At 34.1% G+C, this 26524-nt stretch overlaps 3 protein-coding genes across 3 annotated transcripts; 2 read left to right on the forward strand and 1 right to left on the reverse strand.

The window, feature by feature from the left end:
• Positions 1-761: 761 nt before the first annotated feature.
• Positions 762-1654, forward strand: LOC134238110 (uncharacterized). Its single transcript, XM_062720233.1, has 2 exons — positions 762-897; positions 1263-1654. The coding sequence occupies exons 1-2, from the start codon at positions 762-764 to the stop codon at positions 1652-1654; spliced, it is 528 nt and encodes a 175-aa protein (XP_062576217.1).
• Positions 1655-2030: 376 nt separating this feature from the next.
• LOC134238113 (MMS19 nucleotide excision repair protein homolog) lies at positions 2031-22877 on the reverse strand. Its single transcript, XM_062720236.1, has 22 exons — positions 22732-22877; positions 21034-21159; positions 13879-13940; positions 13577-13738; positions 12981-13058; positions 12523-12603; positions 12227-12284; positions 10046-10200; positions 9703-9778; positions 8784-8991; positions 8443-8537; positions 8135-8242; positions 7698-7941; positions 7455-7548; positions 5273-5344; positions 4845-4971; positions 4520-4683; positions 4213-4399; positions 3979-4061; positions 3094-3261; positions 2591-2751; positions 2031-2115 (listed from the first exon to the last, which is right to left on the reverse strand). Exons 1-22 carry the CDS (start codon positions 22823-22825, stop codon positions 2082-2084), a joined length of 2637 nt encoding a protein of 878 aa, XP_062576220.1. The 5' UTR covers positions 22826-22877; the 3' UTR covers positions 2031-2081.
• Positions 17899-20483, forward strand: LOC134238112 (uncharacterized). Its single transcript, XM_062720235.1, has 2 exons — positions 17899-18022; positions 18703-20483. The coding sequence occupies exon 2, from the start codon at positions 18711-18713 to the stop codon at positions 20448-20450; it is 1740 nt and encodes a 579-aa protein (XP_062576219.1). The 5' UTR covers positions 17899-18022; positions 18703-18710; the 3' UTR covers positions 20451-20483.
• Positions 22878-26524: the final 3647 nt, after the last annotated feature.

The following is a 26524-nucleotide window of genomic DNA, read 5'->3' on the forward strand; positions in this document are numbered from 1 at the left end:
TTAATATGATCTAACTATTACCTAAAAAATCGGTTTATTTTGACACGTGTAACTCATATTGGCTGGGACTTGACACCTGTTCTGGATTTATACGGAAGAAATTTATCATGGGAAAAATGGAGATGTGATGATTCACGAGTAGCATAGTTCTGTAGTACGCAGATTTGTTTTTGTTTGTCGGAGTCCCCCCCCCCCCCCCAACACACACACACACATTAAAAGCCGTTGCTACAGACCTTTATCAAACAATATTTAGATTGCTGAAATATTAAATTATTTTGCGAGCTTTGATGCACAAAACTTATGCCGGTGAAAACTTGCTCTATCTTTTAAAAGCTACATGTATCTCTGTTCGTTGAGTGACGTTTCCCATTCAAGTTATCTATATACTGTAACTTCTTAAAATGTTTGTACCATAGAATCAATGTTTAGTATAAAAGTATATGTAAAAGAGAGGAAATCGGATCTGCCAATGAATATGTAAATGCGATATGCAGATTAAAAAGCGCGATTTGCCAATGAATGGCATATTTTAATTCGAATAGGGCGAATTATTCTACGGGCAAGTTACCTAAGGTGCGAACTCTCTAGCATTCGCGCGCATGCGTAGCCTGTCGTTTGCCCAGGGCATCCGGTTTAACTTCGCTTATATATTTACTGCGTGGACCGCAGGGTCCACGCAATAATTCTTGACACATTGGAATTGAAGGAGGAGAACAAAAGTTAGATGTCAGATTACATGCAGCTTCATTGAAAACCACATGGAACTGACAATGATGCTGTCTAAAGTGGAGGTTAATATAAACTGTGAACATTCAGTCAGGTTCAGTAGAGGGGAAATTAACAATGACATCCTCCAGTCTACAATTGGAAAAACTTTGGATTTATGTGACATCAGTGTGACTCAATTATACTCATTTCAATATGGAAAAGATTTTATAAATTTGTTGAAAGGATTCATTGAGGATCAATGTTTCATAAGAGAAAATGAATCAGAATACACAGATGAAATCAACAAGCAAGGAACAAAAGAAAAAGATATTTAGTACGTACTCTCCTGAAAGATTAACAGTGCATGACTGATAACGATGACAGTTATTTCACGAATAATAGTGACAAGTCCATCCGCTGTCTGTCACCATCAGCTAGGATCTGTCACTTCGGTCATTAGTACAGATCCACTGGCACCGGGAGGAATTTGTAAGTCAGTGGACTGAGGACTACTGGTCACTCTGAGAGACAATGAATCTCTTTCAATTTAGACTCACACAGCAGACGTCTGTTGAGACACATCACAGTGACAGGTGATATTATCCATGAGTATGAGTACCAGGAGGACGGTCACTCCAGACTGTTTACATTGCCAGGCACAGTCACACAGAACAGTAACCGTGATATCTGTGTTGTGAACCGTACAAGTTTCACTACAGGTCAAATAGTCATTCTGTCGCTATCTGAAATCAGTCTATCATGGACAAAATCTGACAGAGGACTTTATAAAGCAACTGATGTAGTATGTGACTCCCTCTGTAACATCCTTGTTACTGACAAAAACAACAAACAGATCCATCTGCTGAGTTCTGACAGGGAGTTCCTGAAGCTCTTACTGACAGACAATGAAGTGAACCGTCCAGTCAGATTTGTTTTGTTTTAGGGACTTTGATATTGAATACTTTTCGTTATCTCCATATCCTTCATGCAGCTAACTTTGATACTACAAACATAAAAAATACCATGATATGATATGAGATATGAGATGTAAGTCACGACTCCTTTTCCTTAATAAGTACCTTTAGCTGAATGAAACATATGGAGATAACAAACAGTATTCAAAAACAAAATCCCATAAAACAATATAAGGGGCAGAGCAAACACGGACCTCTAAATCATCAGAGGTGGAATCATATGCCATGGAGGAGTGAATATGTCACTTTCTTAGATTTTCCTAGGCACTTTTCATGTCTGGTATACACATCAGTTTCCATTTATTTTTTCTGGTTTTCATAAGAATAATAATAACTAAGACATTTCTCCTATCTTTATTAATATATTTATTTACACATCATTTCTATAATCCCATATCAAGTCCTGCTTCCAGGTTGTCCCAACAAACACCTGAAAAAGAAGAAAATGCTTTGTAAAATTGTTTTGTTATTTTTCAGAGCAAAAACGACAAAGGAATTAAGTCATCAGATTAAATTATAAAATGTAATTGACATCAATAATCGAAATCATTGCAATGGTGTTTAGCTAAGGACATAATATTTCGAGACTAGTGGAAAAGTATGATTGCAAAAGCATGAAATGGTTAATGAAATGTGAAAGATTTTCAATTTTCTAAAACCCTCAGCCCTACCAGGCTAACTAAACTTCCTGGTTTTACACTTACTCCATATCTGACTAACTGCTTCATCTATAGTTCATCAATGTCCACTATTTTCTATAAATTATAACAAGACTATACACACCATTCATTCCTGGCCTTTACAGCCTCTAGTCTCACTCTGAGTTATAACAAGACTACACACCATTCACTCCTAGCCTTTACAGTCTCTAGTCTCACTCTGAGTTATAACAAGACTATACACACCATTCATTCCTGGCTTTTACAGCTTCTAATCTCACAAGTCTCTTCTTGTCGTCCAGGACTCCCTCCAGGATCTTTATCACGCTGGGTCTGTAGGGCAAGATCACAGGGGAGGGAAGACACACCAACTCATGTAAACACCTCAAAGACGCACCTCTTACTTTCTGTAATGTTAAAAATATATATATATATCTGTTGATTTTGAATTTATATTATTTTTAAAAGTAAACTAAAAACCTGGAAAATTATAGGACGATGGACCACAACACTAACCTGAATAACTTTGGCCTTGTTAATGCACTATATTGTCTCTATTATCAAACTCAATGGGGTCCCATCCTAACCTGAACTAAACATGGCTTTGTTCCATGGAAAGATTTTTTTTAAACGGTGTTTTGGTATCCCATCGTTACAAAAATCTACCTGAGAGTCAAGATTAAAACAAGCTTGCATTTTTTACAGCTTTGTTAATATGGTTTTATAAGTTGTCAGTTTTCTTCACCTACCATTGATGGTTTGTATGATGTCAATTTAAGAAGCTGGGGAATTACTGTATCCACATGTTTGACAATGATGTTTGGGGCATCAGTGATCATTGTACACAGTGTTTCCATAGTGGACTGTTGTAGCTGGACATTCTCACACAGCAGGGACTGGACTAACATAGGGAATAACTAGACAATGAAAATGTGACTAATTAAATACTGGATCAACATAGAGAATAACTAGACAATGTAAATGTGACTAATTAGACACAAGTTATAAAGGACTGACCAACATAGGGAATAACTAGACAATGAAAATGTGACTAGTTAAGTACTGTAGGAATATAGGGAATAACTAGACAATGAAAATGACTAATCAAGCACTGGGCCAACATAGGGAATAACTAGACAATGAAAATGTGACTAATCAAGTACTGGGCCAACATAGGGAATAACTAAACAATGAAAAATCCGACTAATTAGGCACAAGTTATAAAGACCTGAACAATAGGGGGAAGAAAAAGACAATGAAAATGAGTTTATTCAAGACCTGTGTCAACATCAGGAATAATTAGACAATGAAAATATGACTATTCAAGTACTGGGCAAAAATAGGGAATAACTCGACAATGAAAACGTGACTAATCAATACCCTAGACCAAATTAGGGGATAACTAGACAATGAAAAATCTGACTAATTAGGCACAAGTTATAAAGGACTGACTAAAATAGGGAATGACTAGACAATAAAAATTTGATAAATCTGAGACAGTATACATGTAGTTGATTAAAATGCAGTTCCCCTTTGAGTACCTCCAACATAGTCTATTATTTGAATTTGCAAGCATAACGCTTTCTTCATTTTTTTGTGGTCTACTACCTTGTATGTTGTATAAATAGCCTTACCTGAGGTAGTTCTCTGACAAGAACAGACTTTGGAAGAGATTTCAAACAGTGAGAGAGAGCTATCAGGTAATTCTTCTTTGTCTCTAGAAAAAGGTAATAACTTAACGTTTAAGCTATCATTGTTAAATATAAGCAAAACATGTTCATAGAATGCAAGTTAAGAAAACCTCTTTTGTTTGCAAAATCTTACTCAATAGCTGAAAAATACAATCCTAGATAAATATTATTAGTTACCAGATGAAGCATTCTGAAAGCCATCAGTCAGGTGGGTGGAGTTTTCGGTAAAGAATCGCTGTTTGTACAGGAAGCGGATGTTAGCATGCATGGCGGGATTGAGGACGTCTTCATACTCAGTATGAATGATTCCAAATCCCTCGGCGGCCTGATCACCTAGTGTCTCACTGCCTAGCAACCTCAGAAGCTAGTGTAGTAAAGAAAGAGTCAAGAATTAAAAAATATTAAAGCTTTACCAGAATAAATCTACCAACAGATTTATTTTTTGTTATCTTTAATTTGTTTTTTTAGGTTTCTAACAACTTACAATTTTTACAAACTTGTTGGCTTCTTCGTGTCCCCTCATGACAAGAGCCTTAGTGACCCAGATACACTGCTGTAGACAGGAAGATTTTCTGCTGTCAGAGTTCAAGGTCAAAGTTTGATCATAAAATTCACATCTACTTTGTAAGAATGTTGTCAGATCCTTATCTGTTTTAAAGAGAAAAGAATTTGATTCCATTTATAATTAGGATTAAACATTTGAAAAATAGGAGCAAGATAATTATTATATTATTATAGGCAGAATTTTTTTTAAAAATTCTTACAAGAAATTATCTTTTTGAAGAAGAAACCCTCAAAAACACATTTACCATCTGATGCTTTGTTTAAAATTCCAGACAAACATTTAGCTGCCTCGGATTTTGTGTAGTCATGGTTACTTTTTAGTGACAAGTCACAGAGTCTGTCCCTATACTTATTTACATCAGGCAGAGTATACTGAAAGAAATTACGGTCACATTATATCAATACCATATTGTATTATAAATTATAGGAACATTATTGCAATCCTGTATTGACCACTCAGTCTTTTATTTTACATTTCATGAATTTAATACATATCTTCCGATGTATAAACACATATGCATGAATAGGCATAAAGATTTCAGCATTATTGTCACAGATATCTACATTTACCATAACCTACAATTCAACATATAAAAAAATTATATTGCATGCTATTTTATTTTGTTGTAAATTTATAGAGAGTAGGGCCTTCTTTAATTCATTGTAAACTTACTTGTCTAGGACATGAACATATTACAGGAGTCAACAGGGTGACAAGTGATGTCTGCTCTGAAGGAGAAGTGGACTGCAACAAAAACAGCGTTACAGATTAGAATGGTCCACTCTTAAAAACAAGAGGCCCATGGGCCTTATAGGTCACCTGAGTATTATGCGACAACTTTCCAACAATTGAATGTGATTCATGTTTTAAACTAGAGGCCATGTAATTCACAATTTTGAAAGAGGCACCATTGCTTATCATAATTATGCAATCAGCATGCTTATTTTGGTTACTTAATACCTAGAGGTAGATCAGAGTAACACAGAGAAAATGCACTTCCACTTTTAGTGAATTTCAGGGCCCCTGGGTCAGAGCTACTTGTGTAAGGTTGGTCAAAAGTTTAGCTCCCCATCCCACAGGAACCATTGACCCTGGGGCCATATCTTTCAAAATTTTAGAAAATTTTTTAAATTTAATTTCACAATGCTGTTGATTAATACCAAAGTGCAGATTTCAAAGCATTAAATTATTTCAGACTATGTACCCCCCCCCCCCCTCAAAGTACCTCTGTCCCAGGGGCCAGGAAATTAACCATTTTTGGAAGAAGCAGGTTTTTTGTTATAAATATATACTAAGATCATTTGGCATTATACCCAACAACAAAGGAAAAGATTTTCAAAGGATTCATGCATTTTCACTATATAAACATTAGAGCCTCGCCCTAACACAAGAAGCCCTAACCCAGGGACCCTGAAATTCAAAAATCTCAAAGAGGCATCCTTCCTCCTCATAACTATGTGCATAGTTCATTGGTTAAATACTCAGGTGTAGAAAAGAAGAGTTTTAAAGAATTTATACATTTTCACTGTATAATCAATAAAGCCCTGCCCTAACACCAGAACCCCCAACCCAGGGGCCATGAAATTCACAATTTTGGAAGAGGTAGCCTTATTCAACATAACTATGTACTTGGTTAGTTTATTTAATACTCAGGAGCAAAGAAGAAGATTTTCAAAGAAATAATTCATTTTTTACTAAATAATCTATATAGCCCCACCCTAACACTAGAACCCCTGTCCCTGGGGTCATGAAATTCACAATTTTGGAAGAGGCAGTCTTATTCAACATAGCTATGCACTTGGTTAGTTTATTTAATGCCCATGAGCAGAGAAAAAGAATTTCAAAGAATTTTTACATTTCACTATATAATCTATATAGCCCCACCCTACCACTAGAACCCCTGATCCTGGGGGGATTAAATTCACAATTTGAGAAGAGACAGTCTTATTCAACATAACTATGCACTTGGTTAGTTTATTTAATGCCCACAAACAGAGAAGAAGAATTTCAAAGAATTTATGCATTTTCACTATATAATCTATATAGCCCCGCCCTAGCACTAGAACCTCTGACCCTGGGGCCATAAATTTCAAAATTTTGGAAAAGGCGGTCATTTTCAACTTACCTATGCACTTGGTTAGTTTATTTAATGCCCAGGAGCAGAAAAGAAAAATTTTAAAGAAATAATGCATTTTCACTATATAACCTTTTTATCCCCGCCCTAGCACTAAAACCCCTGACCCTGGGGCCATGAATTTCACAATTTTGGTAGAGGACTCAATGCTGATTACAATCATACAAACAGTTTGACTGCTTGATGTCCAGGAGTAAAGAAGATTTTTAAAGATTGCACTGATTTAAGTGGTTTTTGCCCCACCCCCCAGGCCCCAGGGGGGTAGGGACCATGAAATTCACAATTTTTGTTTCCCGTCACCCATAGATGCTATATGCCAAATTTGGTTGAAATTAGTTCAGTGGTTTCAGAGGAGAAACTAAAAATGTTCAAATGTTAACGCACAACGAAAGACGACGGACGAAAACAGATAGCAATAGGTCAGCTGAGTTTACTCAGGTGACCTAAAAAGTACTTGAAATTGATAAACTCTGTTAATTACATACTTTGTTATTTATCATGTTCACAGTATTGATTAAAATCCCACATTAAAATTTTTCACTCCTACATTTGTAGTACAGAAATTTCACCTGCTTTAGGTGAAACAGCAAAATTTTGACCAACACATGGACAGTTCCAAAGTCTAGTCAACTGCAAGTATTTAATATGTGACATATCCAAACAGGATAGGTTAAAAGAAATGGAGACATTTAAAGCATGAAATTATCTAAATTGCCATACCTCAAGAGGTGAAAATGGTTTCTTTAATCCTAGATCGCTTTTATCAGCATCAAAATAGAGATTCGTTATAAAGTTGTATAGTTTGGAGTACAACCTGCAAAAGCAAGAATGATCACTTATAATTATTGTATGAACACATCAAAAAACAAATTTCCAGTCTATATTTTGAAACTTCTTCAATTTAGATTTTGTCTGTTGATTAACAAAACAATACTTGACATAAACTGAATTCACTATACTTACCCATTGTCTAATAAAATCACAGTATTTCTTATAAAGGTAGCGAGTGACTGTAAAATCTGTGGACTAGACAATACTTCACTGTAATTATCAGACACAGAGTTAGATACAACCAATCTGTAGACACTAGGAATAGTCTCTGTAGACAAAATAGACACACAGTCTGAATTTCCTCTGACATACACAGAAATGTCAATTAAACACGACACAATCCATAGGCACATCTCTGAGGCTGATTCGGACATGGCTGAAAATAATACAAAGAGAGTTTATAGTGATGTCTTTTTCATCCCAAATTAAATTTTTTATTTAATTTTCATGAAATATGTGTAATTCCTTTATCTTGCTTTTCATTTTTTTTTTCAAATTACATGCACATAATTTGAATTGCTGCAGTATTGACATAGTGCCCAATACTTTTATATATAACAATTATTCACCTAGAGATTCTTGCTGTAGTTTTGAGAGAAGCTTTTGTGTTGTACTGGATATGACACCTTTGTCTGCAGCAAATATTGCCACAAAACCAAGAATGTCCTCACCTTCAACTGTAAAAATAAAACTCTTATGAGATCTCATCAGGTACTTGTTAAAATTAGTCACAAACATATTTCACGTCTTTTATGTTACAATGTATTGATTAAAATGAGCATTTTATCTGTGCAAGTCAGTATATGTAGTTGTGAAACATGTTTATGATCGATTAAAACAAATGCAGTTTGATTTAAAATAATTTCAAGGAAAAGACCTGGATCAATCTTATCCAACAGCTTAGGTAAAATTTCTGATGATATTTCAGAACAAACTTTCATCATGTTCTTGCAAGGATCCTTACAGGAATTCCTAAAAAATTGAAATTGTTTGCCTAGTATGTTAATGATAGTTAATTATCATGACACAATCATAAACTTCATGCTAAATATTGAACACTTCTGAAAAGTTAAAGTATTGGATTTACTACTTTGACATACATGTATTTTAAAGCTGTTTTTTTCTTCGTTTTTTTTTTTTTTGAGTACTATACCAGTATACTTTCAAGAATTCCACCGGTGTCCTATCTTTTTACTACAACATGTTACCAGTATTCACCTTACACCTTTATCATTAGAATTCAACACCTGGTCCAATATACACCCACACACTGTTTTCATATCCTCTGATTTTAGAACATCAGGCAAGGTCATGAGTTCACCCAGACCTTGAACAGCTGTTGAGGTCAAGGTCACATTGGACTGAGAGGGCGCTGACAAAAGAATTTTCAGGGAGGAAGATATCAACTCTGACACAACTTTGTGGGCTGTAAGATAAAAAGAAAATATGTTATTGGTGTTCATCATATGTTAAATTCTCTAAAAAATTTTAAAACTCAGTCCTTTTTAAAAATAAATTCTGTTTCTTTAGAAACAAGCATTCTGAGAGTATTGCATAAGCAATACATGTCCCCTACCGGGTTCCCCTTTTTCTTCAGGATGTCATTTTATAATATGCAAAAGTCATGTCCAAGGTGAAACTGAAAGATTTTCAAGTTGTAAATGCCTTGAAACTAATAAAATAATCCACATTAAGACGAAAATTCAACTCATTTCTCCACCCGATCACCGTCTTTTCCTCGCTTCATATTTTTGTCGACAATTGGAAGTTAGCGCAGTTCGAACCCGATCTTATTATAATTAAGCGATTATGAAAAATATTCAAAATGCCATAATTCTGTCAAAAATCAATGAAGCGAAGCGATATTTGAACTTGATCTGTAACTCATTAAGATACACTCACATACCAAACTTCAGCTCATTATCTGCAAGTGTTTAGAAAAAAAGTGCGGAAAACCAAGTGGGACAAACTGACGGGGACAGACAGACAGCTAGACGGATGGACGGACGGACGGATGCAGAGGAAACCTAAACTATAGCCCCCCCCCACCCCCCCCGGTTTCACCAGTAGGACACTAATAATGAAGGTTGACTAAACCAGTTGAAATTTCAGAACAAGTACATGTACTTGTACATACCTTTTCCTCCAAAAAAATTTTTTGAAGAACGTAAAAACTTGACTAGCATCTCTATTATTTGTTTCCTCTGATTTACCTGTATAAAGGGGAAAAAATAAAATTGAGTTTAATAGTGAAATATTTAATTTCAAAATTAAATAAATTAAAAAATACTTTAATACACCTTGTCAATTACTGTATAAAATACATAAATATGAACATCTCAAATATACTTTATAGTAAACTATTGAGTATCTTTAAAAAATGAAAAGATGCATATTCCTCCATCCTGCATGAATAGGTTGGATGCTTAGAATCTTACCTCAGAATATGTGATGTAATAGTAAGATGTTTAGATTCTTACCCCTGTAAATTTGTTGTACATATCTTCCAGTACGGGTACCATTTGTTGTAAAACCACACAGCACGCATGGTCAGAACCTTTAGCAATGGCAAGAAACACCTTACAGGAAGGTTTAAACAGTCGCAGGTCCTCATCCGAAAAGTGACGCTTACAGTCTGAAAAACCAAAATAATTATGTTACAGTTATATAGTCTAAATTTGGATTTTTTTTAATAATCAAAACAATTTAGAAACAAGTTCAATTAATAGCATGATTATATATAAATTATTAAAAAGCAATATGCTTTTTTGCAGTTAATAACTGAGTTATAGTTTTAAAACATAGGTAATCAGAGATTACAGAGCTCACCTCAACGAATGTTGTCTTTAAGTAAGGCAAAGTCACGCAATTAACCAACAAAAAGTGTACATTTTTGACATGTTTGATCTGGTACATTGAAATATACCTACATAAAAATTTTAACTAGTTCTTCATGAAAATGTAATTAAAATTAAGCATCTGAAGCAAATTTGAGAGTTATCATCTCCTGATGCAACATTTGTGCAAGTTTGGTTTGGTTTATACAAAGTTATATAAGCCTTTAAGTTTTTATTTGGTAATTGACCTGTACCCATAACTTTTACCTGGTCTATTTAAATATCTGAAAAATGTACGTCAAATTCAGCATCTGAAGCTGTGCTTCCTAAGATGTATCATCCATGCAAGTTTGCTCATTATAGGGCTCATTGTTAATTGGAAATGAAACATGCATCAAAAACTAATATTTTCACTCATCCACAAAATGTAGGTCAGATTCAGCATCCGAAGCAAGCCCTGTAGTATGCATCCTTAGATGTATCATCCATGCAAGTTTGGTCATTAAAGAAGTCATAGTTACTTGGAAATGAAACCTGAACCAAAAACTTTTAACCTGTTCATTCAACCCGAAAATGTAGGTCAGACTCAGCATCCGAAGCAAGCCTGGTAGTAAGCATCCTTAGATGTATCATCCATGCAATTTTGGTCAACATAGGGCTTAGGCCTAGAAAAAAAATATGTGTGTTTCCGCTTTCCCGACCGACCCTAATTTATAGTGCCGATCCTAAACATTTTTTTAATGCTTTTGTTCCCATGAAGTGCAAGATTTCACCCAGGGAATTAGAGTCTCCAACTTTGCAAGCTTTTCAAGACCGAAAGAAGTTTGGGTCACCTTTCTTTTATAAGTTTAAGTCACAGAAATGCTTGAAACCACTATTTCTTTTGTCATTAATGTTATTTCTATACACGTTTTGATTAAACAAGCAAAAAAAAATTTCAAAAAAAAAAAATTGCCTACCTACCTACCCTATATTTTTTCAGCCTGAAAGCGGAAACAAACATATTTTTTTTCTAGGCCTTATAGTTACTTGGAAATGAAACCTGAACCAAAAACTTTAACCTGTTCACTCAACCGGAAAATGTAGGTCAGATTCAGCATCTGAAGCAAGCCCTTAGTATGCATCCTTAGATGTATCATCCATGCAAATTTGGACATTAAAGAAGTCATAGTTACTTGGAAATGAATCATGCACCAAAAACTTTTAACTTGTTCATTCAACCGGAAAATGTAGGTCAGATTCAGCATCCGAAGCAAACCTGATAGTATGCATCCTTAGATGTATCATCCATGCAAGTTTGGTCAACATAGGGCTTATAGTTACTTGGAAATAAAACCTGCACCAAAAACTTTAACCTGTTCACTCAAGCGGAAAATGTAGGTCAGATTCAGCATCCGAAGCAAGCCCAGTAGTATGCATCCTTAGATGTATCATCCATGCAAGTTTGGTCAACATAGGGCTTATAGTTACTTGGAAATGAAACCTTCACCACAAACTGCACCAAAAATGTTAACCTGCTCCAAAAACATTAACCTGGTCATTCCTTTGCTGAAATTGCAGCATCTGAAACTTTGACTGGAACAATGAAACACACTAGAAGCATCTTCCATGCATGTCTAATCAATATAGGACACAGAAGTACTTAAAAAGAAAACTGCTCCAAAAAACTTAACCTGGGACGCCGACGCCGAGGGTATGACATAAGCTCCCCCAACTTCGTTGAGGTGAGCTAAAAAATCAAGATGTTAAAAAAAAGGCTGAAAAATTCAGAAAATATTATAAGTGGACTTTATGACGCTTATTTTGAGAATTAAAACAAAATACCTTGCATGACTTCTTTAATAAAGTCATCAACATCTGAGCTTTCTGTTGAGAGTCCCACCTACAATTAATAAGTAAACACTAGATTATCATCAGTTAAATTTAATGATTTTGTCACATATGAGCTAATTCTATATCTGGCCACTCTACTGAGATACTGAAGTGCATGCTAGGATTTTCTGTATACATTTGTATACTTTACTTTGCATCCCTTTACCTGAGGAGAGAGAATTGTTGATATCAATCCTGATTCAGCAGTAATCTCTATGCACAGTGTGTTATGTATTGTATGATTTTACCTGAGGAGAGAGAGCTGTGGATAATGCTGTCAGAGCTGATTCAGCAGCTTTCTCAATTTCCGGAGTTTTGGGGGTAGTTATCTGCAAGAAAGAATAAGGTTGGAGGGAAATGAAAACATTTTTCCAGACCTTTTTTAAACCAGTTCTTCCTAAAAAAAATCACTTATCAATATGCTACATGCATTGCTTTACATGTTATACTCTAAATTTATACAAGAATGGTCTATTAAATCTATTGTTGCAAAAATCAGTTTCACCAAAGTGGTGCTACATGTAATTTCAGATTTCATATGGAAAATGGGCTGGTATATGTTGTATATCATTTGGTCCTTATATGGGTATAATTGATCCCTGCTTGTTTGGCCAGTATTTTAATTCACAAAGTATAGACTATAAAGATGATGTAAGTTAAATGATTCTGAGTTTAAATATAGAGTATTCATCATTTTATCACTTACCTCTTGTTTAATACACCTGTATAGAGGTCCCTGGAATTCCTTGATACACTTAGCACCATAAACTATAGCACCAACTGACTGGAATAAACACATATTGATATTATCTGAGACATACTGCTAAAGAACTACGAAGGCTAATTCTCCATTACCACCTACATTTTAAACCAATCCAGTTCAATAAAACTCTCATTTTGTTATCAATACACCTGAATGCAGCAAATACAAACCGTCTGAGCTAAGTTTACCAACTGACTAAACAGATTTGTGGGGAAAAAAGAAACAAGACAAGTGGCATAAGGTCCAAGAATGGTGAACTAATCATTGAGGATGGAAAAATACTGGAGAGATGGAAAGAGCATTTTGGAGAGGTCCTTAACATCTCAACAGAAACAACAGAATTACCCAAAGGATGCACCATCCAAGAGATTAAGATTGTTGAAATTGATACAACACCAATAAATCATGAAATAAAGTCGTGAATAAAAGTTGGTTTACAGTAAGTGATAAGTAAATACGAAAATCGTCACACGCGATATACTGTATTTGGTGATAGTATTTTTTATGTAAGGCATTTATTGTATCCCTTTTTGATTTACCAGTGTTAACAGTGAGTCTAGTACGGCACTCTCTATGTCTGATTGTAGTTTGTCCAGAAGTAACGGAACACATAGAGGTCCAAACTCTGTACAGGCAGTCAAACATCCACGTAGGGCCAGGATCAGATCCTGTCTGGAGATTCCATACTCATCATTGGGGGGCTGTAACATAAACAAACATAAATGAATCAAACACCCACATAATGCCAGGATCAGATTCTGTCTGGAGTTCTGGTTTATTGTTATAAAAAGTTGGTTTTAAACTTCTAAAATATAAACTGATTAAAATAGGCTGTACTTACTGGAGTAAAATCAATGGGAAAGTAACATGATGTGACTTCAAACATTTCCTCCACAAAAGGTCCTACAAAATGGACAAGAAATATTACTAGTCATCTGGATATCTTGGGAGATTCTTCTTCTTTTTTTTTTTTGGGGGGGGGGGGGGGGAGGGGGGAAAGCAAAACAATATTTACAGTCACAGTTCAGGACAGATCTTATCAAAAGTGGAGTAGTTCAAGCTTTGATCTTTCCAAATCAAATTTAATTAATAAACTTCAAGGAATCGTTACATCTCCTTTTTTACAATGTTTTAAGAGTCTTTTTTAACGATGAATTTGCAGGTTAATTACCATTAACAACTAACCCCAATGACCCCTAGCTCTTTTGACAAAGATAATTAAATAATCATTTTAAGTTTCACAGTAGCAATGTCTATCTTTGGAATAACATATTTAAAAAACATAAAAATTCAAATTTGAGTATGAAAATTTTAGAATATCTTAAAGAGTAATGCAGTTGAATTGCTTACTTCAGTATGAATCAGCATATGAAGTTTAACACTAATTTAAGAAAAGTGAGGTCAAGGTCAAAGGAAAGGTCATGGTCAAATATTTTGATGCAGTTGAATAGCTCTCATCAGTATGTATCTGCCTATGAAGTTTGATAACACTATCTTGAATGGTATCTTTAAAACTGAGCTTAAGTATGTACAACACACTTACCCCAAAAATTTCCTGTCGTTTAATTTTCGCTATTTTTGTATATTTAGTACATGACTATATCTACTGCATGTATGCATATTTTGGACAAAATCGTTTGAGTGGTTTTTGGACAGGAACTTCTGAAAGTTACCCCCCTTTAGTTGTTTACAAGGAGAGAAAATTTTTAATCAATGAACTACTTAAACCTACATTTTCAATAAAACCAGGTTAGATATAAATGTCAAATTTCATTGGCTTATTCCCTTAACCATTAAACACAAAAACATAGTCATCTTTTTGATATACATATCATCAAAACAATTTTTAAAGACCTTAAACTGAAAAACTATGAATTTTCTAAGCCTTGAAAATTGCGCATTTTTCAAATTCAAATTTTTTTGTGAAAAAACCTGTCGTTTAATTTTGGTAACAAACTTTGTTTAGGTAGGTGATAGTATAAATAATCTTTATAATTTTTTGTATAATTTTTGTACGACCAGTTTTGATTTAACAGCGGAAAATTACCCCCTCCCCCTTTCTCAATAAGTCACGTTCCCGTGCGTCTTTCAGACGGCCCGGGTCGATCACTTTGTTATATAACATTTTAGAATAAGTTTTCTTATTATATCACAAATGTAATAAGTTTCGCTATAAACCCTGAAAAATGCTGAGTCACACCGGAATGTTATGTCACGCCGGAAACAGTTATGTCATCCCCGACGGAAACAGTTATGTCATCCCCGACGGAAACAGTTATGTCATCCTTTCGATCACGTTCACGTGTTTTTACGTTATGCATTTTAGTTCGGGTTCGAGATTTTATGACGTCGGTTGCTAAGCAAAAGTAAACAACACAGCGTATTTCTTAACGTCAAGCAGACATTTTTGGATTATTTGTGTACATTTTAACGATTTTGAATGATTTTAAATTTACTTTTAATTTTAAAAATGTCATATAACATATACCACATGGCTTCTCGGGCGGCTATACCAGAATATTTGCCCCTCGGTGACAGGAAAGCCCTGGAGTGTTATGTCACCCTCTGCCTTCGGCATCGGTTGACATAACACTCCAGGGCTTTCCAGTCACCTCGGGGCAAATATTCTGGTATGTCACCCTCGAAGCCATGTGATATATGTATAATATGAATCTACAAATACACATTAAAAAAAATTAAATTGCAATATTGCTTTTGCTTCAAAAATATATTAACTTACAAATTTAAAAGTTCTCATATGTAAAGTGTATTTAAATGTAGATTTTTAGGCAATTTTTGAATACCCCTATCACCCCCCACCCCTTCCTTTTTTGCGTCGCAGACCATTAGCTTTTGACGAAACATCGTTTACAGTGCAAATATACTGGTATTTCGTCAAGAATTCCGGAGGTATGCATTAGTTTTTAAATTCATGAATGCAGAATAAATAATGACGACTCTTTTTATATGTATCAGGAAAAAATTACTGAAAGATTTTAGTGTTTAGTCCATATACGTATGCATTATGCATTCCATATCACATGAAACCTGGATACGAATTCAAGTTTTGTTGAACTTGAATATGTTGATTTTTAATTTTATTTCTTTAATTTTATTCATTATAAAAATGGTGTACATTCAACTCTTCTGTGATATAAATGGAATAATTGTAATTTCTTTCATGTCATTATTTCAAACGAGACAGTATGTGGCCGTGGGGATACACCGACATTTGCATTAGATGTACATACACCCCTCATGATATTGTATGCATTTCTTTCAATGTCGTCACTTCTAAAGTTAAAATGAAAATTCCGTATTCATCCACATTAACTTCAAAATATCAAACATTAAACTCTTCATCTATTTCAATTTATATCAAATCCCACATTGATATTTTTTAAAATCTTATAGGCTACGTTTCGTTTTGATTCGAGGAAATACGAAACGACATTGTTGACAGAAAGTCAAAGTTACGATTTGCTGCAATAGGATATTCATAAATGCAGATAATTCCAGTACAAGTGAACAATTCTTTTCAATTCTATACTTACATTGTGTATATGAGGTCTATAGTATTCAATTCTCGGATTTACCAGGTCTTGCTGTAAATGTATCTGATTCTGTGGAAAACCGTGAATAAAGGGAGGAAAATAAACATCTCCTACATTTTCAGAGTTGTTCCTCTTTGATCAGTAAGGGTCTGAGAACAACATCGATTTTACATTGTAGAAAGTTTATTGTTTATTTATTGTTGTTTTATTTTATTAAAGAAGAAAAACAATATTTATATCGTGTATGCACAAATTGTAATGAAGACCATTAATCGGAATGTTATATAGCCAATTGTACATAATGGGAATTTCGGCAATGTAAAATAAAATTTTCAGAATAAAAAAAATGCTGCGCTTTGATCAAAAATACAATTTATTGTACATATATATGAAATGAAATGAAATAAACATTAAGAGATGGTAATTTATGTCTTGCTTTTTATGGAGTTTAATCGGGTTAATTAAAAAAAAATACTTATTGATTGAGTATGGCACGCACAATCACAGCCAAGCCCCATGTCCCAATTTTCTTTCATGATTGATATACATCGGGATCGTTTTACTCGTCGTTTTGACGCTTTATTTTTTACGTTAAACTTGACGTCACGTCAAACGTTCAATTGAAATCGCAAGGGTTATCTCCCCCAGTGTGTTGTACGTCTTTAACACTCATTTAAGAAAAGTGAGGTCAAAAGTCAAAGGAAAGGTCAAGGTAAAAAAATGTTGGTGCAGTTGAATAGCTCTCATCAGTAAGTATCATCATATGAAGTTTTATAACACTATCTTGAATGGTATCTTTAAACAGAGCTAAACACCCATTTAAGAAAAGTGAGGTCAAGGTCAAAGGAAAGGTCAAAGTTAAAAAAATGATGAGGCTCTTGCATAGCCCCTATCAATATCTATCAACCTATGAAGTTTGATGAAAATATCTTGGATAGTTTCTTTGAAACTGAGCTTTGAACTGAGCTTAATGCAAAGTGTGATGGAAGGACAGAATTTTAGGAGGGACAGACATGACAAACACTATATGCCCAAGCCATATTCATGGCGGGGCATAAAAATTAAATTTTATAAAGAGCCCATTATACGAAAACATGATATAGAAATGAAAATTCACAAAAATCAACTAGTCTAGAACTTAAATACATGTACCCTTTAGACAAAATAATATTCTGTTCAGTTGTTGCATGTTTCTATTGAAACATTTCCTTCACTGCATATAATAATTTCCTGACCAGCCCCCTATTGTTATATCTATTGTACAATACACAGTCACTGTGTTAGATGATACAGACATTTAAATCTATTTTTATTCACATAAGAAGTCAGCGAAAAAGAAGGAAGTAAAACTGGTAAAAATTTACGGAAGACTGATTTCAAGATTTATACACTGATAATATGCACAGGATCACTTAAACCTTGCACACACAGGTAAGTTCTGTAAGCTACATTGTACTTTATCAATGGAAAAAAAAACTTTGTTTATTGTTAATCAGGGGCAATATTGAATCCCCATCCACCAGCACCCCTCACTTTGAAAAATTTAAAAAGATGCTCTTACAAGGAAATAATCAACTCCACCTTAAATGGCCTCTTTATTTATGGCACTCTGAGAATCTAGTTCATACTAAATGAAGATGTTTTTATATTGTACATTTATCTGAATTTTTTTTTTTTTTTTTTTTTTTGCTCAAACCAAAACAAGAGGCCCATGGGCCTCAATGGTCACCTGAGTTAGCATTTGCTTTATGAAGAAAGAATACACATAAAAGATAATGAAAACTCTTATGAATTATTTTTCGTAAACAGGAAACTTGATAATATAAATTTGACTCTTTATTGTGGCTCAATCCTAGCCTTTAGGTTCACGAATTGAATAATCATTTCTATTTTGCAATGTTATTGAGTACATATTAAAATTTATTCCATGTGAGGCTTACATACTAAAATGAAGAATTGTATTGTGACCCTACTTTACTTAAAATGAACATTGATTTCTTAGATTTCTTTCTATACATTCCATTAAAAAAATTGACTACCCTGTAATAGCCCTATTCTTGAACCAGTCTGGATTTCAATGATAGAATGATATAATATTACTTAATACACAGGGTCAACCATGGAAGTCTTGGGCACTCCCCAGCACTGGCTGATGTGTGACATTTGTGAAGAAAACTGTGTGTACTACTGCAACTCATGTAATAAAAGGTTGTGTGACAAATGTCATACAGAACACCACACAAATGAAGACACCAAAACCCATGACCTCATACTGTACCAGCTCCGACAAAAGAGTCTCGGAGAGGAGAAATGTCCCCACCATCCAACCAAAGATCTAGACATGCTATGTGAGGAATGCCAGGTGGCTCTCTGTTACAAATGTTCGATGACTGAGGCACACTCAGGCCACCATTTTATTGATCTTGAAGAAATTTCCATAAAAAATTTTGAAATGTACGAGAATGAGTTGTCAAGGATCCAAGACCATTTCCTGCCAGCTTGTCATGAGGTTTTGAATGAAATCAAAGAGGATGTTCCAAAAGTAAAGAAAATGGTTGCTTTGATTCGGGAGACCATGACAACTGAAGCTAATGCCCTCAAAAGTCTGGTGGACAGAGTATTATCTGAGAACTTTTCTGAATTAGACAGCATAGAAGAAAGAATTCTGCATGATTTGACTGCCCAAGACAAGACTTTTACTAACTATATTTCATATTTACAAGAGCTTCTGAGAAAATACCAATCAAAACTGGCAAAGAAAAACCTGGAAGATTTAATTTCAAAACAAAGGGAAGACAAAGCTGAAGAAATAGACCCCATCCCAGAAACATTTAAACCCGTTCTTCCCATATTTACTGGAGGTCAGTTTACTGAAGATGATATAAAGAAGTTTCTTGGTAAAATCAGCTTTCCAAAAGTTACAAAAGCAAGAAGACATGTTAGAGTTGAAAGCAGAAGTGAAGAAGTTGATGTGTTCTTACATGAAGATGGCAAAGAACAGCAGAAAGGAAAAGTAAACCCGAGACCTGATAAGCAGGTGACCTTCTCCGTCTCTATGATTAAGGAGATCATGGTCCCTCGTATAAGTTTTCTTTTCCACATTTCCTTGGAGACCTCCAAGAGGTTTTGGGTCAGCAGTTTTGATGAATACCTTGTCCAGACCGATCTTCAGGGGAACCTGCTGCACAAACTTCAGATCACTGGTGGGATCATGAGAGTCGGTTGTCACACAGTGACAAAGGAAGGGGACCTGTTGTTTGCGGACAGAAAGAACAAGTGCATCAACAGAGTGACTCCAGACAAGATGGTCACTGAATTGTTCACCACTGAAGATTGGGAACCCCTTGGGATTTACTCCTCTCGCATTAACGGGGACATCTTGATGGGAAAGAGTAAAGATAAAGACAGAGAGGCCAGGGTAACGAGGTACAGCAAGGCCGGGGTCAAACTTCAGGACATACGGAAGAAACACTGGATAAAGACCCTCTACGAATTCCCAGCCTACCTAACTGAGAATAACAATGGAGATATCTGTACATCAGACATTGAAAAGGAGGCTGTAGTGGTGGTCGATAAATCAGGAAAACATCGATTCTCCTACACAGGTCAGCAGTCTGAATCCTCATTCAGCCCTAGAGGAATCTGTACCGATGCCTTTAGTCACATTTTGGTGTGCGATGAAAACGGTAACTCTGTCCATCTCCTAGATCAGGACGGTCATTTCCTGTCTCTTCTTATAAATCAGAATCACGGACTTAACAGTCCCTGTGGTCTGGGAATGGATGAAGAGAACAATCTGTATGTGGGGGAGTTTGACAGCAATACAGTGAAAGTGTCCTCATACCTAGATCAGTATTAAACGTGTGACAAAATAGTTACCAGGATTTGGGTAGAGACTAGAGAAAAAACATTATGCAATGTTACATCACCGATATGACATGTTTAACCATTCATTTTGTACCTGCATGTACTTAAAATGTGGGCTTAATATTTTAGCGACTCTGGCTGTAACCACAAGCTATATCATGAACACCATTAATTAATCATTTCTAAATGCAATACATAGTGCAGACACATGATGTGCTACTTTATGGCTTTGCACAAAAAATTACACGGATATACATATTTTTGTGCTTATATACTCAGGACTAACATCTGAATTGGCAGTCAATATCAGAAATATGTTATATTAACATAGTGTTCATAAATTGATGCCATTTTTCTTCTTTTCTCTATTATGTCTATATTCAAATTTTTCTAGTAATCTTAAGGTCATCTTCAAATTGTAACAATTTATGTTGACCTTGGAGTCTAAAAATAAAAATAAGTTTGCATGTTGTTGTTTTTCTTTTTCCTTTTACAAAATGAAGTGTAATTATGTTACTTTACGGTCAGACATCAATTTGGGTAATATTTAAGGTAGATATCTGTAACATATTTACCTAGAGAGAAATTAAGAATGATTGTCCGAGCACAGTGGAAGGCCAGTAGAAGATTCCGAGGGTCTTTTTCTGTATCCATGGACTGAATAAACCCAAACACAAAATCATTTCCCATTCCCTGTAGCTCTGTAAAACAATAGCTTATAATTACATAATAAATATTACAAGTATATTATCTCTATTTAAGGAATGAAGCTTATTTTAACTTTTGTTATACAGTATAACATAACTTGCAGCAGTTAACGTTTTTAATATATTTGATCAGTGCTTATTATCTATTCAAGATATATAAATGTAGTCCGGGTCGAGTCACACAAATTGTTCAGACAAAAATATATCCATCATGATAAGCAGATACTGCTACAACATTATTGTTCATAATAAGAAATATGTTGTGTATGTCATACATTAAAGAAACCAAAAATAATGTCAAAATATTTTTAGAAAATTACTTTCCCCCCATAATGCCAATAAAAAATATCAATAATCAAATGCCCACTCCCTCCTCAGTCTTCTTTTTTAACATGTTTGATAACAAAGAATATTTAGGTCATTCTTCAATTCACATCTTTTCACCGATGAATTGATTATACTCTATCAACAATGTTTATTGTCCGTTAATTATCATTCAATTTCCTCTTAAAGAAAAAAAATTAATCATTCTGTGTGTGTGTGTGCATTATTAAATGATGGAATTTTCAATCTCTGGCCCGATTCTGCTGGTGTGTCAACTGTGTAACTGCAGGGAGTGTAAAATGTGTAGCAAAACCCGAACCGGATTGGAGATTTCTAAATTGAAAACCGGGTTCATGTTGAAGTTCAACATATTAATTTATATAGAATTTGAATTATATAAGTAAGTTCCATGATGAATACATTAGTATATTTCAGTGATTTACAAAAAAAAAAAAACAGTTTAGAATTTCCCGGCCCTGCCCTGATTTTCCTTACCCATTTTAAACACACTTTCTTGCAGATGCAAATGTTAAAAAAATGTTAAAACAAAATGTAGTTCAGCAGGGATTGTATAATTTTTATTAATCAGAATTCGTATTCATATGATCTAATTAAGAAAAAAAGTTTTGCTGTCTGCCATCGTAACTTCTTGGCAAAACAAAACGTTTTTTCAATGTGTACTTTTTGTTAGGAGGCTGGGTGACCGTAATGCTATGGATTTTACGAAATTTACACCAGTTCCATAAATAGACAGTACAGTAAAGTCATAAAACACTGTTAAACACATTAAATCTAAAAGTTGAATATCTTTGGATATGGGGTAACCCATATCTATTCTTGTATAAACTGCAAAGCGGTTTATAAAACAGCATAAAGTGCAAATTACGTTGCATCGTATCACATAAGTTGAAATAAGCTTCATTCCTTATAGTTATAATTTATTAGTATCTCAATGTAACGTAGGCAAGTTATGTTATACAAAATGGATTAAATCTTTTACCCTATCAAATGACGTTTTACTTCTAAAATTATATTAATATAAAAAAAATACATGTGCAATTTAAGTTATAATTGAATATTTGCACGAAATACTTTAAAATGATTAACTAATGTTTTATATCACATAAATTTGAATGTATTACTTAGTAATACTATAAAAACCATAATTATATATTTTACAATTTGCAAATTGAGAAGTGTATGTCAAACTGTCTATGAAATACAAGTAATATCACTACTTACCAGCAAGTTTCTTATCCAGTAGTACTGTGTAGATGTTGTACACTGTACATCTGTCTGTCTGTGATAAGGATTGGACCTGTACCTCCTTAAACATCCCCTTACATATTATCTCAGCACACCCCTCTGGTAGTTTAGATCCACACTTTGTGATCTGTACAAAATTATTATCAAATTAAAATATGTCATTTTATACTACCTATTTGACTTGCACATAAATGTATCTAAATTCCCTCAGCTGAAACATTCCTTAATTTACACAGAGAAATTGTTTTAAAATTTAACATAGTAGCATGTACATTTATTATGCAAAAATAAAAATTGTAATTAACTGAAAGACTTAATTGACCACTCAGTAAGCATCCCTAATAAATTTCTTGTTCTTTATATGCTTCACATAAACATTATAAACAACTTACTTGTACCTTGCATGAATCTATTAGGAAAAAAAGGCAAGTATCGGTGTCTCACCAATCATTTCACATTTATAATCCTTTTAAAAAAGGTTAATAGTGCCACTAAGACTTAGCATATTTGATTTAGGAATGGCTTCCATGAATTTTTATTTCAAAAATAAACATGAAATTCTCAATCCTTGTCAAAACCTAAAAACTTCTAGTTTCAATGCATATCTCTTGCTAATGGTTCAGTATTCTCTGTGTGTTTACTTATAAGCATTGAATTCATATTTTTGGATGTCTTCGGTCCTATAACACACCTGGCCGTGCCAACAAATTGAATACCGCGCGTTAGCGTGGTATGATAATTTGTAGGCACCGCCAGGTGTGTTATAGGAACAAAGACATCCAAAAATATGAATTCAATGCTTATATTTACATTCTCTAATTTTCCTTTTTCATAATTGCTTATTTCGTTAATCTTTAATGTGAATTTAGCACCCTTGAAAACTGCAGTGGTTAATAGATGTAAGAGAGGGAAAAAAAGACAAATTTATTCTTAACACACATTACGTTATTTTTTACGTTAATTTTTCAGGGTTATAGTTTTTCAGTAAATTGAAATAAAACATTTTACCTTTTGGTGTTCCTAGAGTATTGAAAATGCTTATAGTTCCTACTGTGTATTCTAACGCGCAGTGACAATTGAATGTCATGGATTTTTAATTGATTTCATTAGGAAAACTAGAAAACTGACCAGTCAGCAAGGGCCCCGCTAAGGGGTAGAAATATAAGGGTGCAGCTTACGAAATAAAGCAACAACTGTATTTTTTAAATTTCATGATAATTCCTGAATGTCCAAAAACCTGTAGTGACCTTGTATTTACATAAAACAGGAAAAATTTCATGTCTTATAATAACTCAATTAAATGTGTACCCTGGTATTTAAAAAAGATTTAGTATGCAGGTGTTTTAAAAAATGCAAGCTTTCAGTGAATGCAAATATCACTCAGGGTTGACCTCAACTTCAAAACAAACATCAGTTGCAAACAAAGGTGTTCATTAATTTCCATGTGGCAGATAAAGATAAGCCTCTAAATTTTCTGCAGCAAGCAAGATAATTTATCCCAGGGGATTAATTGTACTGCTCTTTTATCCTTTTCTTTTAAACTTACAATAAGAACTTTTTTTCAGCAATAGACAGAATATGGTTATTATCTGATTACCTGTTAAAATTCACAGCATTAAGGAAGCAAAAAATTAAATAAATAATTAAAAAATTAATAATTATAATAAAGGATATCTTAATATACGAGGGTTGTTAGAAAAGTTCGCGGACACATTGATTTACGGAAAATCTATTGTGTACTGTTAAGTATGACCAATGTCCGAATAAATCCCTACATTATATTTGTCTATATATTTGTATGTAAAAAATCAGGTCCATTTACTACAATCTTGAACATTTACAGCGATTTTTACTATGAGGTCATGGGATTCACGCAGCAATCACTTGACGTCGACGTAACAGCCAGATTTCAACCCATTAAGCTTCGTCGCAGTTCACAAAATCTTTTTTCATATTTTTCTTATCTATTTTCTACTCTAAAATTGAATATCTATATCAAGACATGTTACTTTTCTACTATAATGTCTTTTGTACTGATTTAGATACTAATGAGATATTTTGAAAAAATAGTCAATACAGTTAATCGATTATGTATGGAAACTATGCAAAACCATACAGGCACAACATCCATGCGATAAGAGGGTATTGAAGTATCGATTAAGTTCATCATTCAAAATGTTAAACCTTCCATTATTATAAAGCTACAACCATTTGAAAACTTTTGTCCTTTGTATGTGTAGGAAATTCCCGGCAGCATCTTGCACATTTTAATTTCTTATTAGACATTTTCCTGTCTGCATACATAATTTTACGTTGTGCAGTGCTCCATGACACTCAATGACGTTCCAATTTTCGGCTGTGTTTTTACGCGTTGATCATTTATAAATGGCTATAAAACAGTCATATAACCTCCAATGTGATTCAAAATTTCTCCCAGTGTTGTTTCATGAATACTTTAGCGACAGGTAAAATATCACAAATCTCTTTGCGCTACAATTGTGCAATTTTTAATTTTGATTAAGAGTCTATGTGATGTAAACGTGCCAAAATGGAGCATGCTCCGTGAAGCAAGATTTATCAAAATAAAACAGCTGTATATTTTTCAATAAGCACTGGAGGGCACCAAATTTTTGTATATTTATTGGAAAATAGGTTAAGATTTTATCTAAAAAATTTGACCGGTTTCTTGGAAATAGCGCGCTCACAATAGAACTTGTCCGCGAACTTTTCTAACACCCTTCGTATATATATCTTGTTTTTAGAATTCAAATAAAATCATAACTCTTTGTGTGTGGTATTTTACCAAAATAAAGTATGAACAATATTTAAATCCACATTGATTCCAAATTGACCTGAACTTCAAACAGAGGTGGTACACTGATTGATCTCAATGTGACAAATAAAGATAATGCTTAGGATTTTCTTCAAGTGGAAGGTTAATATATCCCAAGGGATTCTTGCACAAGCTTTCATAGTTTGAAATAGGAACATTCTCAGCAGTTATCTCTCTTTGCCCATTCATTCTTATGCATATTTAACAATCTACCCCACCAACCCAGCTCCAAACCAGAAAACACAGAGAACCAAACTAAGCATCAAAATATGTCTTTCCACCTACTAAACGACCATACCTAATTTGAACTTAATTGGACAACCATAAAAAAAGTTATTAGAAAAAAACAGATAATTTGTGGACGGAAGAATGACAGACAGACGGACAGACAGAGTGATTACTATAGGGCACCCGCAAATCCTTGCGGGGCCCTAATTACACTGAATGTAAATATAATTCATTGCACATCTTGCTGTTATATCGAATAAATTTAAAGTCCAACTACACAGTCAATCTTTGTGGTTATCTAATATGCAGAGTAAAAACTAGGTCATTCAGGTAGGCAACACCTGACAAACATGGCTGCCAGAACTACAAAAAAACATCCACTGGGCTCTCCTCAAGGGTTATAGTTTTTCAGTAAATTGAAATAAAACATTTTACATTCTGGTATTCCTAGAGTATTGAAAATGCATATAGTTCCTACTGTGCATTCTAACGCGCGGTGACAAGGTTTCGCGTGTGTTATAGAAATTTGAATGTCATGGATTTTTAATTGATTTCATTAGGAAAATTACACTGAATGTAAATATAATTCATTGCACACCTTAGTGTCATATCGAATAAATTTAAAGTCCAACTACACATTCAATCTTTGTGGTTATCTAATATGCAGAGTAAAAACTAAGTCATTCAGGTAGGCAACACCTGACAAAC

This window comes from Saccostrea cucullata, unplaced genomic scaffold (genome assembly GCF_032062105.1).
Source record: "Saccostrea cucullata isolate Sc308-1 unplaced genomic scaffold, CSIRO_AGI_Scuc_v1 ctg3247, whole genome shotgun sequence".
Taxonomy (NCBI): Eukaryota; Metazoa; Mollusca; class Bivalvia; order Ostreida; family Ostreidae; genus Saccostrea; species Saccostrea cuccullata.